The following is an 18,412-nucleotide window of genomic DNA, read 5'->3' as shown; positions in this document are numbered from 1 at the left end:
GGTAATAATTGTTGATAGGTACTATACTATTAGTGATATCATGGTTATTGTGAATAGTAGACGTGCCATTTCCGGAGTGATTCTTTGTTGAATCCTCCCTTGAGAAAGAGAACGTGCCATTCCCACTCAGCTACCGTTCCTGGCGCGCGAAGTGCGATTGGAGCGACTAGATTAACAATCGCCTCTCAAACTCCACTGAGCTACCTACAGAGACAAAATGATCAATCCGAGTCACATATGCAAGTCACATATGCAAGTCTGCACCATAGATCCGTGACCCAGCGCCGTGCACCCCCACTGGCGGCAGCCCTCCGATTGGTTCAGGTACGAACCACCCCTGTTGCCCACAACTCCCGATCTACCACAGCTGGGATGATGACCTCAACTTCCATGACTTTGAAAGAATCATTGGAGAAACTTTGTACACCTTTTACTATGTTTCAAGATGGGTCTCTGAGTTGCTTGCTCCATAGTACCTGTACCGTGGGCTAACGGTGATGAAGTGACGAGGCAATTCGGAAGATATTCTGCTTCGATTATCCTTGGATATTGCTGGAGATTAGAATGATGCTTCGATCCAGTGATACACACGATCGCTCGAGGTTTTCTTTCATTCATACCGGGGGAGTTGGTCGGAATCTATTCCCAGTTCCCAACTGAGGATCCGAAGCCACGCGGGGCACAGACGGGAAGCAACTGGCGAGCTAAGCGACCGACAGGCCCGAGGAGCACAGAACGTGGGTCTGGAGTACCTATGCCAATCTAGAAGTTTATACTGGATGTGGAAGATGCGGATTGCTCGCATTTCGCCAATTATGCCCCAAGAATCATCGAGCAGTCTATCATTTAAGTGAGGAATATTGCACTTACATGATGGCCAAGCGTGTCGTATCTTGAGGTGCCACGTATCTCACTAGTGAAAACTCCAGCCGCCGTATCCATAGATTACAATTACTCTATCACTTGTGCCGCTAATCCTGCGCTGTATATATTTCTCCGATCGTCCTTGCAATAGCTTGGGCCCACTCCTTGTACATCGCCCATTCCAGACTATGGTTACAATGGAGACGGCTCGTCTGCGATTCGAGCCAATCGACCTCGCCTACCTCGATGGTTTTCACAGGATCTGGTCGGACCACCAGACGACTCAATGGAGGTGAGTACCAATATCTACTCGGGCGATGCTCTCCGTACAGGATCTAACAAAGGACATCAGTTCGCGAGGGGTCTGTAAGACAATTGAGGAGACCAAGGGCAGGATATCCGGGATCTTACCTGATGCGAATCGCCCTGGCATCGACAATTACGGCGTCTTCATTCGCCCGTGGACGACTGAGAGCACCACAGAGATGGGGCCCGAAGACAGCCAGGTGATTGGCATCGTGGGTGTGCACAAGGATGATCCTATCCCCGAGCTGGGATATATTTTCCATCCCTCGGCGTGGGGTAAAGGGTACGCGACAGAAGCGGTATCGGCATTTGTCCAGCATTATTTCACCATCAGGCCTGACGCTCAACTCATCGAGGCGAAGGTGGATTCAAAGAATCTTCCCTCGATCCGCGTGCTCCAGAAGTGCGGCTTTGATCAGATGGAAATACTTGTAGGCGGAGCGGAACAGCCGTGGCTAGATCCTCCCGTCAGAGATCTTGTCGTGTTTCGGACCACGAGAAAGCCTCGTGGAGATTGATTGATATCCTAGCATCGACGGGTCTGTCGTTCATCGCTTCGCTCTCTCTTCTTCCCGGTCCCTGCTTGCTCTTACGATATCATCATGTGCGGATAATGGGAATTTGGGTGGAAATAAACATCTTTCTAGAAAACAGTAATTATTTACAGATGATTTCTCATCTGCGGGTATGGCCATATATACGTAGTTCCTGCATTGCGGTATCAAAAATCTAATTTTCAACCTCAGTCCACTCTAGAGGGCCAAAGCCAGGCCGAGAATACCGGCAACACCAGCCAGGCTCATGGCAACACCACCAGTCGGGACAGACGCGCCACCGGTCGAAGTTGAGGAGGCATGAGCAGAGGAAGAAGCCACAGACGAAGCGGAGCTGGAGCGAGCAGCCGAGGAGGAGGCGGCAGGGGTGCTCACGGCAGCACTGGAGCCAGTCGCGGTGGTGGAGTCGGTCGCAGTAGCAACACCGGCCGCGGTGGCAGTAGCGGTGGCAGTAGCGGCGACAGTAGCGTCGTCAGTAGTGGTGGCTGAGTCACCAAAAAAGTTGAAGCCATCCTCAGCAGCGCTGGTAGCCCAGGCCTTGACACTGTTGGGCAGGCTGTTGTACCAGGCCGGGTAGGTTCCAGCCTCAATGTCGCTGAAAATCGAGGAGCGCGAAGCCGGATCCATGATCTCGTCGTACCAGGTGGCCGGGATGGCGGTCTCAATCACGCTCAGGATGGAGCTGGGGATCGAGTCGAGGAGGGCGGATTCGTCGCTGTCAGTGCTCTCGGAGGAGGCAGTAGCATAGCTGGTGGCATCGGGCGCTGGGGCAGCCACGGCCGCGGCCGAGAAGAGAAGAGCGACAAGAAGCTTGGACTGCATTTTGATGATTATCGAAAAGATAGACGTATAGAACTGGAACGAGTGGATAATGCAGGAATAAAGGATTGACTAGAAAACGAGTGTATGGGTGGACGAAAAGGACAAGAGAAGTCGCGAAAGGCTCGCGACGAGATCAAAGGCTTAAGTATGCTCGCGAGGGGGTTAGGCTGAACTTGAGCCTCTTTGCCCCCCACGGACCTCGAAGGGGTCCTATTTTCGGCTTCCTGCCGGTCTGGAGTGGTTGGCCAGGAACACCCTTGCCGGTCTCCAAGCGCCCCAATTCCGTGTGTGACTGCCCGAAAACGTGGTTCTGACCATCGTTAGCTAGTTGACTAGCTCCGACTGGGTCCGCGTCTGGCCCAATCGCGGGGGCGCTCGCCAATTCTAGCCTCTTTGCTGGCTGCACGGAACCTTCAATCTCGTTTGGAAATTAGGGTCAGCAGCCACATCGCACACCCCCTGGGACCAAATCTCGCTCTGGGGTGGAAGCTTTCCGTGGTCAGCCCCCTTTTTCAACAGGACTTCGGCCAAATTTTCACCGATGAACCCCCTATTAAGTTAATGGTCAGACAAGCTCTTTTTGGCACCGCATGCCAAGTCTTCGTGGAAGAACGGCGCATAGAAACACACGTGGACTAACTATAGCTACTTGCGGCGCCTTGTGGGCACTAAGACCAGGATACATGAAGAAATGGATTGTGAGAAACGACATGCATCCTAGGGAACTCTGGAATAATGGAATAATATCGGTCGGCGGAATAATCTCAAAAACGGGTATGTTAGCCTTGTAGCGTCTGCAGACATCTCGCCGATCAAAGCTTGGCAGTCGGATATAGAGTCAGAAAGGCCATTTGGACATGGTTATCTCAGGGGACGAATCATGGGAATCTTCGCATGATAAGCCCAAAGAGTTTATCAATGTTGAAGAAGTTCGTCGCTATTATTAAGCAGGAAGACCCGTAATTCCGCGTTTTCGCGATGCGCCGAGGGTGACGGATATAAGTTCACCCTAGCGTCTCGTGCGATAAGCTCACCTTATACTCCTGACGCCTATTAGCAACCCTATGGCCGAGACTGTCACTATTTAAGACGAAGCATCACCGAGGAACTCCCTTGAACTCGCCATTATTGAATCCGCAAAGCATCTGACGTATAAAAGCCCTCCCCTTAACGTTAGCACAACATATCTCAAGCAAGATGGCGTACCGCGCAATTCGACCGGCTTCCAATCTCTACTCTATTTGCCGCTCCCTAGGCTCTAACGCGCCGCGGACTCAAGGACTATTAGCACAAATCTCGGCATTGCAGACAATGAGCAACCAGTCCCTGTTCCTCCAACGACGAACCTTTGCATCTTCAACTCCGAATTCCACACCAGCAACCATATCCACCACCGATGCCCTCGTCCAGGCCGCCCAGGACCGCCGCACGATCTATAATCTCGGTAAAAACAGCCCCGTCACCGACTCCAAGATCGAGGAGTTGGTCAATGCCGCCATCCTGCACGTCCCCAGCTCGTTCAACACCCAGTCCACCCGCCTAGTGGTCCTGCTGCGCGAGGAGCACGAAAAGCTGTGGGATATCACCATCGAGACCTTCAAGGGCCTCGTCCGCTCTGGAAAGGTGCCTGATGCGGTATTCCAGAACCAGACTCTGCCTAAACTGCAGGGCTTCCAGGCCGCCTACGGCACTGTATGTCTGCTTCGCCCCCCCCCCCGGGTCCGAATTGGCGTTTTGAATTCAGATTCAATCAGGAGAGCCCGAAAAGGAGTAAATTGCACACTATAGTGACTATACTGACCATATCTCCAAGGTCCTTTTCTACGAAGACCCCGCCCATATCAAGCCCTTCCAGGAGAAGTTCGCCCTCTACAAGGACCACTTCGAGCTCTGGGCCGAGCACTCGAACGCCATGCACCAGTACTTCCGTAAGGGCCCTTGCTCTTGAAATGCCCCTTCTCACTCCCCCAACCACAGCAATCCAATCCTGACTAATAACCTCTCAGTCTGGACGGGCCTTGAAACTCTCGGCTTCAGCGCCAACCTGCAGCACTACAACCCGCTCATCAACGCCCCCGTCGCACAGCACTGGAACCTGCCGTCCGAGTGGCGCTTGACCTCACAGCTGGTCTTCGGCAGCCCTGAGGCGGCGGCCGGCGAGAAGGACCAGAAGCCGGTTGAGGAGCGTGTCAAGATCTTCGGCAAGCAGTAAGCGGGCCTCCTGCCGATGCCGTGCTATGCTTTGGGCTTTTTATGCACACCCTTTAGGTCATGATGAATACTTTATGTTAATCTGGCGCTGCGCTGCGTCTAGAGCATTATAGAGGCTAGAGCATTCTAGATAGATTTTGATTGTGAACAGATTCGTTGTCTAGATGATGAGACCATAGGGAGCTGTGCTGGGGCAGTGTTAGTAGGGCGTTGAAGATCTTGTATTTGGGTCCTTACGGAATCCTCCCAGTCCATGAACTCTGAGTAATCCAGTCTGGACTACTCGACTCATAACCCTGGCCCAGGCATGGATCTGGAGGAAATGTATACTCCTTGCCCAGGCTCTGGGGTGGCATCAGGACAGCCCATCCAGGTAGGCAGGCTCGAACAGCATGGAAAGGAGCAGAAAAGATATTTCATGAGCATCGCGCCGCAGAATGACATCGGTTACAATTTTGACTGATCCTTTGGGCGCTTTACAGGAGAGAACTGTTGAAGAAATCAACGCTCAATAACGGTAGTGACGTAGTCCGCGAGACGGGTGCTCTCAGCTTCCTAGCTCCATTGTATACGTCTGATTGTGCGCATGCCATCATCTCAATTCTAATAATACTATACACAAAGAACGCACTGTAGTCCTTCTCCCGAGGGGGATCGATTTAATCAACCTCGCAATCCCAACATCGCCCAAGCCCTTCCTAGACTACTGCCCCGATCGATACCAAAGCGCCGACGGATGCCCAAGACACTCGCCAACAGTCACAGCTACGCTAAGCATCAGCATCCGCACACTACCACATTTCAAAAGAACATACCCTGCAAGCCCCTCGCCCGAACCTCTTCCAGCATCCTAGGCACCAGAATGCCCGCCGTATTCTCCTGGGAATCATGTGCAAGCACAATGCTCCCTCCATTCCCCAACTCCGTCCTAAACTTCTCGAAACTGCGCCAGCTCCGGGCCGGGTGGTCATGCTGTTTGTCGTCGGTTACGATGCTGGCCCCGATCACATGGTAGCCTAGGTCTGCCATTGCGGAGAGCACGATGTCGTTGACATGTAGCCAGGGGGTGCGCATGTAGGTAGGCATGAAGCCGAGTATGCGGAGGAAGGCGTCTTCGAGTTGGATCATTTCGGATACTATGGCGGGGTGGGTGAGTGTTGTGAGGTTTGGGTGGCTCCAGCTGGAGGAAGGATTAGTTCGGGGTGGTTTGAAGCAGGATGGGAGATGGGTAAGGAGGCTGTTTAGCCGCGTACGTGTGAGAGCCGATCTGGTGTCCTTCTGCCAGTATACGCTGTACGACATGGGCGAGAGCGTGGATGTTGCCTTTCCACGCTCCGTTGAGGAAGAAAGTTGCGCGGACGCCGTGGGCGGCGAGGGCGTCGAGGACCTGTTCTGTGTAGATATATGGGCCGTCGTCGAAGGCGAGGGCGATTGTTCCCGGCACAGTACAGTGGTTTATGACTGCTCCCCAGGGGAGTTGAGGGGCGTTTGTGTTGGCCTTGGAGGTCTGGATTGGTAGTCTTGGCTGCGAGTCGGGGGATCGGGGAACGGCAGCCGCGGATGATCGGGCTATGATGGAAAGGAGGACTGCTGCCAGAAAACTGAACGAATGCATGATAGGTATGAGCCCTTGTAGGGGATCGAGTTCGTAAGAATAGAATGATTCAAGAAGCGCGTGTGAGCTGGATGCCGAGGGACATCACCACTCAATCGGAGGGTTACCACATATACAGCAGGGCAGGCACGGCCTCGCTACTGCGCGCCGGGGCAAGAAGCATGCCCCCAATCTTTGAAAAGAACACAGTGAAGTCAAAAAACATTCCCATTGAAAATAGACCATTCACATCAGTTGCAAAAAGAACAACCAACACCAACCACCGGATCTGTCGACAAATATCACGTATGAATACATCTAGGGGCCGCAAAGGTATCAAAAGGTAAGGCAGAGTAAGACAATTCCCCTCGCTTTTCCGCCTACTGTCTTTGATGAAATCTTCAGAGTCGAAACGAGCGGGAAAAAGAAGGTGAACGTTTCCCCAAATCCCAATCCCCATCTCCAATCCTATCACAACCCAACCCAGCTGAGCCGAGCCCAGCCGATGGGCTCAACCGTTCAGGGATGGCAAGCTTAACCCTTGCGAGTGCTCTTCTTCATCGAGCGGCGCTGGCCCTTCTGGCTCTCGCGCTCCAAGAACTTACGCTGCTCCTCGGCAGTCATGCCGCGGAGCAGGCGCTCACGCTCCTCCTTCTTGATCTTCTCAGCGGCCAGCTTGCGCTCTTCGGCCTTCTCTTCCTCCTCGACGCGGCGCAGTTTCTTGATTTCCTCCTCGCGAACGTTACGGATCTTACGCATAACCTCGCTGCGCCAGTGGGCGACGGAGACGAGCTTGTCGGCGAGGCGCAAATACTGGTTGAAGAGGGGGAGGGTCGAAGAGTAGTCGGAGGAGAGGTTGACGGAAAGCTGGATGCGCTTCTTGGGAACTGTCTCGTCGATCCTGAATAGCTGTCAGCAGGAGGCCGTAGTAGTTGTCTTCTGGGACGGAGGTCTTACTTGGTGGGCTTGTCAATGGGCTGGTCAGTCACGATCAGGAACTCAAAGTCATGGCCGGCCTGCTCAATGGCCTGGATGAGCTCCGGGGTGAGCAGGGCATCAGTGACCTCGGCGCTCTCGCTCATCACAGTGACCCAAGACGGGAGCTTCGGGTGATCCTTGGAGAACGTGATGGAGGCGTCGTAGCGGTCAGTACGGAACTTGCGCATGTGGCTCTTGTGCACAACGGCCCAGATGAAGCCATCATAGGTCGAGTTGGGAACCTTCACAGACGAAGTATCCTTGCCGAGAACAGGAACCAGATCCTTCTCCTTGCCATCGAACGCGTACATCAATGCCTCATACTTCTCCGCGGGCGCCTCCCAGCTCTCGAAGAAGAAGCTGAAGAGGTACTCCACGACGTAGGTGATGGGGTTGTAGCGCTTGGGCATGGTGAGAGCAATATCCAGGAACGCCACGTTCTGGCGGCCAGTCGCATACGCGGCGAACTCGTGGGCCGACTTCTCCTTCAGCGACTGCTCTGGGTTGGCCAGTTCCACGGAGACCTCCTGGGGGCCCGAGCGGGAGATACCGTCGAACCCGACGACAGCAAACTCCTTCTGCAGAGCGGGGATGTGAGCCTTAGCCCAGTCCCGCGCCTTGCGACGGTTCTTGCGCGTGCCCCAGAGATGGAAGAGGAAGACCACCAGGATGAAGGGCATGATCATGGCCTCCTGCTTGAAGTCGCTGGGCGAGGTGCGCTCCCAGATCCGATACCATTTGGTGTAAGGGACGGTGCCCTCCGTACTGAAGGCTGGGATTGTAGTCGAGTCGGCGACGAGCGACACAGGAGATGGGTTCGGAGCCTCGACGAAGTCGGCGAAGTCTATGGAAGCAAGTGGTCAGAAGTGCATCACCATTGGGGTTGGAGGGAGGGCAATTGCGCCCAAACAACCTACCATCGTCAGGGTTGGCAGCCCTCGAGGGCTGGGAGCCGAACACGTTCTTGAACATGCCCGCCATGGTTTGGATGGTGACACGATGGTGGGTGGAAGGGAAAGGAGGTGGAAAGAAACGAGGGTCGAAGCTAAGCTGGGCGGGCTCTTAGCGGCCCCACGAAATCTCCGGGGGGCAGTTTTTGGCGGTGCTTACGAACCCCCCGACGGCAGACCCAGAGTATGCCAAGGTTTGGGTCAACTGGCAGCTGTCAAAGTGTCCCCATATCAGATACAGCAGAAGATGAAATAGTAATGAAAAATCCAAGGTCCATGTTCCAATCCTATATCAGTATATCCCACCTTGTATCCCCAAAATCCAAGATAATACACAAAGCACTTAAGTATGGTATACCGCGAACAAGCACAAAAAAAAGACACGCCAAAACTTCACAAGAACCCAATTTTCTGTACAATCCCGCTTCCAAGCAATGACTAAGGAAAAAAAAAAAATTGAACAAATAAAAGTCGTAGCGATCATCAAACGTTCGAGGCCTTGCTCGAGAACAGAAGAGAGAAAAATCGAAATGATCATTGGCAAGTCGCGTGGCGCCTGGGGTTTAATGGCCGTAGGCCGGGGGAGGGGCGTCATCCTGGGCACGAGACCAGAAGTTGCTGCAGGCGTTGCTCGCCATCAACTTCTCATCGCGCATGCGACGGGCGATCTCACCGGCTAGTCGCTCGACCAGGAGGGGATCGACAGAGTCGCCGGCAGCATCATCTTCCTTCGTGAATGGAAGAGCCATCGCGGGCAACGGGGTCCGAGCGGGGCCCGATGAAGGACCCGCCTCGGCCTTCTCGTTGTGATAACCACCACCCATCGGGGCACGAGGGGTTGCCTCTACATCTTTGGCCTTGGGGGGACGAATCGTCTCGACGGAGTAGGACGGATCCTCTCTGTCCCGAGTCAAGGTGCTGCCCCGATGGGTTGGGTTCGAAAGGCTGGTCCGATGTCGCTCGGGGATCATTGGCAACTGCGAGTCGCTCTCGGGGAACCAAGGCGGGGTCACCGGATCGTCGGACTGCTCGTTCACCACGGGCAGAGGTGCAGAGTAGATAGATGGAGGAGTGGAGGATTCTGTCATCGCGCTGTCGTCGCTCACGCTCATCGCATCGTCGGTCGTCTTGGGACGACGTAGATCCACCACACGCTTCTTGCGCCTCCGAGAGTGAGCCTTGGAATGGCGTCCCGCTCCTAAGCTCAAGCCGTAACTGCTAAACGAGTGCGATGATGCGAGCGATGGCCGGCTATGCGAAGAGACGACACTGGCGGTCTCGTGGAGAGACGAAGCCATGCTGCCGATTTGCGAATGTGTTCGGGAAAGGGCCGGGCTCAGAGGTGAAGCAATGCTGGCGGCGACTTCGCTGGGGTCGGGAGGCGATGTCCAGGCGCGATATACCACTTCCTGGATGGAGGGGGTGAACAGCGATAGGGTTCGTTGGGAGGCTGTCAGGGCGGCCAGGCGGAGGAGGTTTTTCTGCGAGAAGAGGGAATGGGTCTCAACAGAGGAGTCCAGAGAGAGTGAGGCAATTTCGGACTCGTTCAAGGCGTTTCCTAGCGAATCCACGGGGTCCTGTGGGGGGCTTGCCAAAGGATCTTGGCCCGGGCCCTCGCTGGTGGACATGTCCGTGTTGTCCGTCTGATCCTTCACGTCCTCTCCGGCGCGATACTCTGGCACCCATAGGCGAAGCGACAGCCGATGAATAATGGCCGGTAGCTCGTCCATAAATAGGATGCGTAGTTGGGCTTCGATTTCTTTCTGTAGGAAGTCGCGCACAAATGGGATCGAATCGAACGTCGATGAGACCTTGAGCGACTCAAGGGGGTCATTTCGAAATACAACGGTGATGCCCTTCTGCTTGGAGAAGACAAGAATCACAAAGCCGGAGAGCTTAAAATCAGAGAGAGTAATTTGGAGAGGGATGGTGAGTGGAGTTCTAAAGACGCCGCCATGGTTAGCCAGAGGCCACAAAAACAAAAACAAAATTGTTGCGCTCGACTGAGAAGGCCTTACGCTGCAGCTAGAGGCTTCGGTGATGCGAAAGCAGGCCTGGTGAGCAAGTAGGTGTTGAGTGGGTTGGCTTGGACGCGGGTCTTGAGGGTTAAAAAGGCGTCGCCGGAATAAGACATCTTGAAGATTCCGCGAAAGCGATCCTCCGCCAGATCGCCTATCTCCAGGATCTCCAGATCAGGGGGCATCGATCCCAAGTTCAGTTCGGTGACGATAATATCATCGACGATGATGGGGGGCTTGGGGGATTTATTCAGCGCGGCAGTAAGCAGCTCTTGGGCGCGTGTGTAAAAACCCGCGTCCGCCATCAATGGCGACCAGTTGAAGTTGAACGCCATGCCCGCGCATTGAGAGAGAAGAAAAGCGAACCGCGTCAAACGAAGAGAAAAGCACGAAAGGTAGCGTCGAAGGGGGAGAGGGAGGGCGGATGGGCGGGAGGCAAAGTCGAAACAGGAGCAAAGCGGATGTGAAAAAAGGGCAGAGCCTTCCCGAGGTCACCGGCCCTCGCGTGCCCCGGCCACATTCACCACTGGACACTCGACGTGACTACCCCGACACCCCCGCCTGATGCGGTTTCACTGTTGCTGTGTGTTCTTGCTACGAGTTTCTGAGAGGAACTGGATTTACAATAGGCTTCTCTTTGTCCCGGTCGCAACCCATCTGTGGTGCGGTTGCGCAAGAAAGACCTGGGTACGTCACACCTCGCGACTTTGCAGGGCCGGCCCACCCTTTCCGACCAGCCCCGAAGGCTTTCCCACTTAGGGCCTTGGCCATGCACCCTCCATCCACCGGCTTCTGGTGTACGGAGTATAAGCCCTTCCGCTGGCCACTGCTAGTCACTTGAGACGGGGAAGCCCACTTGCAGCCTGGGGAAAAGGGGCATACTGGACGCGACGCAAGAAAGGCCGCGGCCAGGCCACCCTACCTCGTCGACCGCGGGCCAGAAAGGGCCAAGTGCCGTGCCGATCGGCTTGCACGTCCTGAGTCCTGTGTCCAGCCGCCCACGCTCGGGCGCGTCGTGGATGAATCAAGCCCTTTTGTTGGTCTTAGAAATGACTGCCGACGGGGAGCGTAAGGGGGAGGTGCGCGAGAGGATACCGTGAGGCACGTCTTCACGCTCTCCTTCTCCCGCGCGCATCAAGCTCCGCGAGAATGGTAATCAACAAAGCAAGCTCGGTGCGACGTGTTTTTCTCGTGCGTCTTAGCTTCTCTCCGACGATGCAGGTTTCGAGAATAGACATCTTGAGGCATTTTGGTGGCGCCTGTCCTTTCCTGATTGACTTGACGGATTCTGGAACACCGGTTCTATATGGTGGATCAATAGATCAATATTGCGGGTGGCGGTCGGAGGTTGCTACCGTTGCAAGGCGATTACCGTTAGAGGTAGAAAGCCCCGTTAAAGGTAGAGAGCACACAGACCCGGTGCACAATGTACGGTCGGAAATGGTTCAAGATGGATATAGCTGGGAGAATGTACTCATATGTAAAGGATTCATAGGAACCTTACTATGACCTATTAACTTACGATGCTCATGGATGTCTCGAAGGGTTCTTCCGACACCCACGAGTGACGCAAGTATAGGGTGGCCTCGTGATTGGTCACATGGGAAGGAATGCCTTTCCAGGGCAACGTGCCACTAAGCCGCTTTTGGCTAAACATCAATACTGCCCTTTCTCAATTGAATGAATGCATGATCGCTTCAGCTTGCGACCTCTCCCCAGTTTCAACCCCCACACCTCGACAAGCTGCATCACATAAATATATCTCAAATACAAAGGCTCTCCACACCCCAGGGACCCCGTTGACCTGATCTTCCCCGTCATATGCGGGTCACGCGACACCATGGATTCCCGAAAGCCCACAACCAGAACGGTCGCGCAAAGAAAAGTCTATGGCAAACGACGCACCAATGCACCCAGAGCGGTGTTTGAGCAGAAGAGTCCAGCAAGAATGATCCCAGTCCCCAAGGACATGAATGACAGTATAGAGGCTATCCAGACGAAACTGGCCGAAGTGTCAATCAAGGACGAACCGGTCTCTCTGCAGCAGGAACCCGACACCAAGCTCCAACAGGATAAGACAGAGCAAGAAACCAACTCCACAGCTGCTTTATCAGTCGACGAACCACCCAGCCCTGCGGCCACACAAAATGTTCTCGACTTTGCGAGCGAACAATCCTCCTCTTCAGCGCCGCCTGCGAAACCGAAAAATTATGAGACAATGCTGGAGGTCCGGATCTGCACAAAGCCGGCAAAGAAGACACCTTCACAAATTCAGCAGCCAACGGATCCTACTCCCTCTACGGAAACAGGAACATCAAACAAGAAGACCCTCCTCACCGGGCGAAGGTCATCCGGTTTCATCCACGACGTTAAAGCCAACACCTACGTCCGCCCCATCCTCAACGAAGCCCTATCCCCCATAGCATCCCAAAGCATCCAAAGATTTAGCACTTGGGCTTCCCGCTCCGCAACAATGTTTCACGTCACAAAACTCGCCGAAGGCTCCTACGGCGAAGTCTACAAACTCTACCTCCGCGACGAAGCCTCCCGGCCCATAGTCTCCAAGTCCAAGCTCGCCAAGCTCCGCGCCTATGGCGACGGCGTGTTCAAAGTCGTCCCGCTCCGTGCGCAGAGCGGACCCGGCTCCAAGAAGTTCACGACCGTCGAGGAAATCGCCTCCGAGGCCAAGATGCTCAAGTACCTGGACCCGATTCCTGGCTTTGCACGGTTCCGGGAGATTCATGTCGTGCAGGGCCGGTTTCCGGAGTCATTTCAGAGTGCATGGGATCATTATAAGAAAACCAAGGATGATTGTTTAAATCCGAACCCGGCGAGTAAGAAGGCGTACCCGGACTCGCAGTTGTGGGCGATTATCGAGATGGACGATGCAGGGCATGAGTTGGAGAAGTGTTCCTGGTCGTCCGTCTTCCAGATATATGATATCTTCTGGGGTGTGGCGATGGCTTTGGCACGGGCGGAGGAGTATGCTATGTTTGAGGTGAGCTCATGCTGAAATTGGTGTTGGCCATGAGCATTTGCTAACTGTTGTCTAGCATCGTGATCTTCATTTGGGCAATGTTTGTATCCGTTCTGTCAAGCCAGATGGAAATATGGAACCCCCAACGGACCTTGACGTTGCACGTCAATCTTCTCCTAGCGGATTCGGATCCAGCTCTCTGGAGACCACTATCATCGACTATTCACTCTCCCGCGCTGAACTCCGCCTTGCCGATCTACCGGATGATCCAGAAGGTATTGTCGAGATTGCATCATCGGATCTGGACAAAAGGCAGATCTTCGATGCAATCGGCCAAGATGAAGATGAGGCTTTGCTGAGGGATACATACCGATATATGCGCGCAACCGTCTACACTGGGATTCCTACGGACACCGAGAAACCGCCATGCGTCCCCGGTATCTGGGCTGAATATGCTCCGCGGACGAACCTCGTCTGGCTTCTTTTCCTGCTCAAGAATCTCCTGAAGAATCGCAAGCCCGAAGTCCCGCAGACCATTGCCCAGCCACAGCGCAATGCCCTTGCGCCCTGCTCTCCGAATAGGGCGATGACGAGTTTGCAGCCTGCGAACGGCAAGCCACTTGCAGCGAAACATACCAGTGTGGGAGGCGCTCTTGTCAAGGAGCGACAAACCAAGGACCTCCAAGCTCGAATTGCGCAGCTCAAACAAACGCTCGAGGGTCGATTAAAGTCTGTCCTTGACCTCTTGGATCTCGAACATGGACACGAGGATATGTGCTGCGCGGCCGATCTGGTTGCTTACGCGATGGATTCGCAATGGTTGGCTGAGCAAGACTTCTTCTGAGGATCTGGTATGGATCCCAGATCATATTTCACGCGATACCTTTGCATTTTGTTAGGCATGTTTATGGTGTTTCGATCTTATGTTCCTATCAGGTTTGCATGGAGTCATAAGGTGCATTGTTTTGGTAAGAATAGACATAGCGGACCGCACAGATGATGCATTGGAAGAGTGTTACCAATTGGACATTTATCATTTCAATGAGCTATCCTTGTAAGGAAGACCAGTTGTACATTTGGACAGAGGGTCGGCTGTACATTTTCGAAAGGGATCTGCGGTCCTATTCTGCCCAATAATGGCTTCTTGGCGGGTAAGTTTGTTAGCCATTGCACAAGTCTCATATAGCCCTGTCATGGTGCCCAGTACGAGCGATGCCAGGCGCTTGGGCAATCCCGTTTGGATTAATCGTGAAGGGAAAACTAAGTACAATTTTGTACCGGCCGCCGTTGGTCCTAGGTGGATCCTGGTGCAAGGGCCCACCAGAGTAACCACCCGGGTGTTTGCTTTGTTTGTACTAAGCTATCTCCGTCGGTGTCTTCTGCTGAAACATATCACTTTCATTGTAGACCTTCAAATCCATTACACGACCTGAAGACTAAATTCAATGACTTGACAGGTAGCTTTAATAATTTTGATCATACTGGATCCTGAGGCTGATTCAATGAATAGGTTTCAGAGCTGCAGCTCAAGAATAGCAACCTATACCAGGCATCTGAACAGGTGCCACCGGCCTCACTTAAGACCAGGTTCAGCCGCGAAGTAATTCATTGGCCATTTTCAAAACGGAGACAATATATTCTATCTCGAGTGGTCTATTCAAATTGCCTATGTTTTAGCATAGTGATCTCTTCGCATCTTCAATATCTGAACCTTCATTCGAATCAAGCGCACTATCATCACCCTCCTGCGCTCTAGACACCCTGCGCATGCACCAGGCCACTCCAAAATGCCAGTCACCGGGTATACCTCTCTCACGTCGAATTAAACCTCTCCAAACCCAGTACTAACATCACCAAGCGTCTACTTCATCCCCTCGCACCCCAACGCCTCGACAGCCCTCTCAACCCTAACAGAGCGCCTGCGCTCCTCCTTCACAGATGAAGACTTCATACCACTCGGCCGCTGGGCCCTCGACCATAAACTCATGCGTGACACACCAGGCCTGCTCCCCGCCTCCGCAAACCCAGGCCAACGCCCCAGCAAGCCGCGCTACATGCAGCTCCTCTCGCTAACGCACTATCCCTCCCACGGCTTCATCTACACCTCCGAGCCAACCGAAAAGCCCTTCCACCCACCAAGCGCAGCCTCATCCGCGCCCTCCGCAACGCCAGCCAACGGTGCTGTATCCCCGGGCCAGGGCGGTCCTGCCCCAGCCCCAACCGCGGCTGCGTCGCATACGTCCGCGACGTCGCAGGGCGGCGCGAGCGCGGCCGAGACACAGATGCTCATGACGACCGTGCCGCCGTCGTCGTACAAGACTCTCTTCCAGCACTTCACGTACGCGTGCCAGCCATTCTGGTGCCACCGGCTGACGGTCACCGTGCCGAACGGCGTCGTCTACGACATCGGCGACTTCCGCGTGCGACTGGGTGACGTGCGGCAAACGTGGCCGACTGCGCGGGTACGCGGGACAATCGTCGAGATTGAATGGCGCGGCCCGTCGGTCGTGGACTCGCTTGCTGCTGCATCACAGGCGCGGAGGTCTGGTAGCGCCGATGATGTGGACTCTGGGGTCGATTTGTCGTTCTCTGTGCTCGAGGAGGCGGATATCGATGCCGAGTATGAGGCGACTGCGTCGCTGATTCGCGAGTTTTGGGCCCGGTTGGGGGTCCAGGGGGCCAGGGAAGCGATTCTTGTTCCCGGCATTGGAAAGGAGATTAAGGAGAAGCTGGGGCGGGTGAGGGGGGCGGGGAGGGATGTTGGTGGGAGGAGTTTGAAGGATGAGGCTACGTTGGCTGGGCTGGGAGGTGTGCCGTTTGAGGATGATATAGATCCCGCGGCAGGGACGGATGTTGCGAGGCAGTATATGGAGGTTTTGAGGTTTAATCGTTAAGACTGGAGGCATGTAGACATTTCTTTTTGTTTACTTTACCCCGAATAGGCGCGGGAAATCAATGTCAGGGCAATACTACGGCCCTCGGCTGAATCTACGCGAATGCCCCAAGCCCATGGCCAGGATAGCCATATTGGGACGAATGGGAATGTCGAAAGAAAAGAATCAAGTTCATAGCCCTACAATATGAACATGCAGCCCAGAGCACCGACCCAGTAAAAATCCACCATATCCAAGACTTGTTATCTGCATTTCAAAAGAGCACGCTTGATCATGGTTCATCCAAGCCGCAGTATAGAACCAGATCGACCATAGGACTACAAAGATCGGCATCAGGGATGGAGAATAGAAGACATATAAGAGAAAAACATCCTCATTTGTGAGAAACCCGCGACTTCAGCTAAAGATGAAAAACAAGGCGAAAGAGGGTCGTTTATTTTTGCATCATAAGCTGGACGAACTCGTTGTCTAGAAGGGGCAAGTCAGTATGTGGAATTCCGCAAAAGAGGAGCCCGATCCGATCCCAATCCTCCAATAGATAGGGAAGTGTAGGAAAGAGAAAGGGAAGAGAGAGAGAGAGAGAGGTAGTTGATGAACGTACAGTCAATTCGACCGTCACCGTCCTGGTCCGCCTCGCGGATCATTTCGTCCACCTCGTCATCGGTCAGCTTCTCGCCGATGGAGGTCATGACGTGGCGCAGCTCGGCAGCGGAGATGAAACCGTTGTTGTCGCGATCGAACACCTTGAAGGCCTCCCGGATCTCCTCCTCGGAGTCGGTGTCCTTCATCTTGCGGGCCATCATGGTAAGGAACTCTGCGAGCGCACGGGAACGATCAGTCTTGGCTCGTAATCAGGTGGAACGTTGGATATTGCGTACCGGGGAAGTCAATGGTGCCGTTGTTGTCGGCATCAACCTCGTTGATCATATCCTGCAGCTCCGACTCGGAGGGGTTCTGGCCGAGCGAGCGCATGACTGTACCTAGCTCCTTGGTGGTGATCTGGCCTAGGAATCGTACGCGTCTCAGTTATGCTGGTTTGAAAAATTTCCCGGTACTTCCAATCGCCAGTGACAGCATCCTTGGGCGGAACGCCCGAGCTATCCGGGAAGATTGCACTCACCATCGCCATCCTTGTCCTAAACACAAGTGAAAAAAAGCGGGCCGGTCAGTAAACTGTTATCCGACCGGAGATCCTGGATCCACGTCTCATCGGGTACTCACAAACAGGGAGAAGGCCTCCTTGTACTCGGAGACTTGCTCTTCGGTCAGAGAATCGGCCTATATGCGGATGCGTGTCAGTCACGGAGTCCCAAATACCAGGATCGCTGCCCCGCAAAGCGGGGAGTTTCAAGCCCAACTGGTTCGAGCAGGAGAATACGCAGGCAGGGTGGTCTCTGGATGAGGGGCATATACCATGGTTAAGGAGGATCGGTGGGGGTGAAGAAAGTGGAGGAGTAAACAGAAGTGCGAGGGTGAGAATGAGGGGAGTGGGATGATGATGGTGGGGAGCGAAGTTAAGGGGAAAGCCAACGAGCCAGCCTTACACTCTTGGCCTTATTGCCTGACAGTAGCAGAGCAACACACGCAGCCACAGTTTACCCTGTACAGTTGATGTTCCACCGTTAGAAACAGCGCGACTGTGCCTGGCAAAGCCCCCCGATCGGCCAGTCAGAGCATTCTATTTAAAAGGCGGTCAGTCCGTCCGAAGGAAAGAGTGGCGGCTGTAAGGAAAATTGGTATTTACATTACCTAGGCGGACAGGTCGATTGGCCAGCAGGGCTATCGAACTCAAACCTCTGCACTCTGCACTCCTCAGCTGAAAGGTGGGACCCTGACTGCTGCAGGCGCATCATGGGCTCAGTTCAATCTCTCTGCCTAGCATTTTGCCGCCATTTTGCATGCTATGGCCTTGATTTGGGCGCTAGGCTGTGCTCCATCATGGCTCCGCTGCTGACGACGCCGGCCGGAGCGCAAAAAGCGTGGGGTCGTGGAGCTCCCCCTTCGAATAGCTCCCAAAGGCTACTCGAGCCTTTCTCGACCCTTGTGCCCTCAATATGATGTTATTTGACCCCGCGTCTGGCGGCCCCAGTTTCCAACATGCGAGTTTCATGCATGCGGTCTCTACCCAACCAACCTAGGTTACGGTATCTATTTAGTCTTGTCGGGCAGAATCAGCCTCAGCACCACGTGCAACTGGTCGGATGGGGGCCAGAAGAATTTTACCCTTGTTTGACAAGCGTGAGT

At 54.1% G+C, this 18,412-nt stretch overlaps 9 protein-coding genes across 9 annotated transcripts; 4 read left to right on the top strand and 5 right to left on the bottom strand.

The window, feature by feature from the left end:
* Nucleotides 1–1,061: 1,061 nt before the first annotated feature.
* Nucleotides 1,062–1,688, top strand: N7482_004576 (GNAT family N-acetyltransferase; the record flags this gene model as incomplete). The annotated part of the gene is made up of 2 exons (XM_056686701.1): nucleotides 1,062–1,156; nucleotides 1,217–1,688. The coding sequence occupies 2 exons, from the start codon at nucleotides 1,062–1,064 to the stop codon at nucleotides 1,686–1,688; spliced, it is 567 nt and encodes a 188-aa protein (XP_056545443.1).
* Nucleotides 1,689–1,922: 234 nt separating this feature from the next.
* Nucleotides 1,923–2,546, bottom strand: N7482_004575 (uncharacterized protein; the record flags this gene model as incomplete). Its single annotated transcript, XM_056686700.1, has 1 exon — nucleotides 1,923–2,546. The coding sequence occupies one exon, from the start codon at nucleotides 2,544–2,546 to the stop codon at nucleotides 1,923–1,925; it is 624 nt and encodes a 207-aa protein (XP_056545442.1).
* Nucleotides 2,547–3,743: 1,197 nt separating this feature from the next.
* On the top strand, nucleotides 3,744–4,758 carry N7482_004574 (nitroreductase family protein; the record flags this gene model as incomplete). The annotated part of the gene is made up of 3 exons (XM_056686699.1): nucleotides 3,744–4,238; nucleotides 4,360–4,474; nucleotides 4,553–4,758. 3 exons carry the CDS (start codon nucleotides 3,744–3,746, stop codon nucleotides 4,756–4,758), a joined length of 816 nt encoding a protein of 271 aa, XP_056545441.1.
* Nucleotides 4,759–5,460: 702 nt separating this feature from the next.
* Nucleotides 5,461–6,372, bottom strand: N7482_004573 (chitin deacetylase; the record flags this gene model as incomplete). The annotated part of the gene is made up of 3 exons (XM_056686698.1): nucleotides 5,461–5,522; nucleotides 5,573–5,937; nucleotides 6,011–6,372. The coding sequence occupies 3 exons, from the start codon at nucleotides 6,370–6,372 to the stop codon at nucleotides 5,461–5,463; spliced, it is 789 nt and encodes a 262-aa protein (XP_056545440.1).
* Nucleotides 6,373–6,885: 513 nt separating this feature from the next.
* On the bottom strand, nucleotides 6,886–8,310 carry N7482_004572 (CCDC47 family protein; the record flags this gene model as incomplete). The annotated part of the gene is made up of 3 exons (XM_056686697.1): nucleotides 6,886–7,252; nucleotides 7,309–8,173; nucleotides 8,247–8,310. The coding sequence occupies 3 exons, from the start codon at nucleotides 8,308–8,310 to the stop codon at nucleotides 6,886–6,888; spliced, it is 1,296 nt and encodes a 431-aa protein (XP_056545439.1).
* A 532-nt stretch (nucleotides 8,311–8,842) lies between these two features.
* On the bottom strand, nucleotides 8,843–10,632 carry N7482_004571 (MDM34 family protein; the record flags this gene model as incomplete). Its single annotated transcript, XM_056686696.1, has 2 exons — nucleotides 8,843–10,220; nucleotides 10,298–10,632. 2 exons carry the CDS (start codon nucleotides 10,630–10,632, stop codon nucleotides 8,843–8,845), a joined length of 1,713 nt encoding a protein of 570 aa, XP_056545438.1.
* A 1,505-nt stretch (nucleotides 10,633–12,137) lies between these two features.
* On the top strand, nucleotides 12,138–14,118 carry N7482_004570 (uncharacterized protein; the record flags this gene model as incomplete). The annotated part of the gene is made up of 2 exons (XM_056686695.1): nucleotides 12,138–13,295; nucleotides 13,351–14,118. The coding sequence occupies 2 exons, from the start codon at nucleotides 12,138–12,140 to the stop codon at nucleotides 14,116–14,118; spliced, it is 1,926 nt and encodes a 641-aa protein (XP_056545437.1).
* A 943-nt stretch (nucleotides 14,119–15,061) lies between these two features.
* On the top strand, nucleotides 15,062–16,168 carry N7482_004569 (uncharacterized protein; the record flags this gene model as incomplete). The annotated part of the gene is made up of 2 exons (XM_056686694.1): nucleotides 15,062–15,075; nucleotides 15,133–16,168. The coding sequence occupies 2 exons, from the start codon at nucleotides 15,062–15,064 to the stop codon at nucleotides 16,166–16,168; spliced, it is 1,050 nt and encodes a 349-aa protein (XP_056545436.1).
* A 433-nt stretch (nucleotides 16,169–16,601) lies between these two features.
* On the bottom strand, nucleotides 16,602–17,584 carry N7482_004568 (calmodulin; the record flags this gene model as incomplete). Its single annotated transcript, XM_056686693.1, has 6 exons — nucleotides 16,602–16,636; nucleotides 16,770–16,982; nucleotides 17,047–17,172; nucleotides 17,289–17,304; nucleotides 17,390–17,446; nucleotides 17,582–17,584. 6 exons carry the CDS (start codon nucleotides 17,582–17,584, stop codon nucleotides 16,602–16,604), a joined length of 450 nt encoding a protein of 149 aa, XP_056545435.1.
* Nucleotides 17,585–18,412: the final 828 nt, after the last annotated feature.

The sequence above is a fragment of the Penicillium canariense genome, assembly GCF_028826845.1.
Source record: "Penicillium canariense strain IBT 26290 chromosome Unknown utg000002l_segment0_segment0, whole genome shotgun sequence".
Lineage (NCBI taxonomy): Eukaryota > Fungi > Ascomycota > Eurotiomycetes > Eurotiales > Aspergillaceae > Penicillium > Penicillium canariense.
This window is presented reverse-complemented; position numbering and strand designations above follow the sequence as displayed.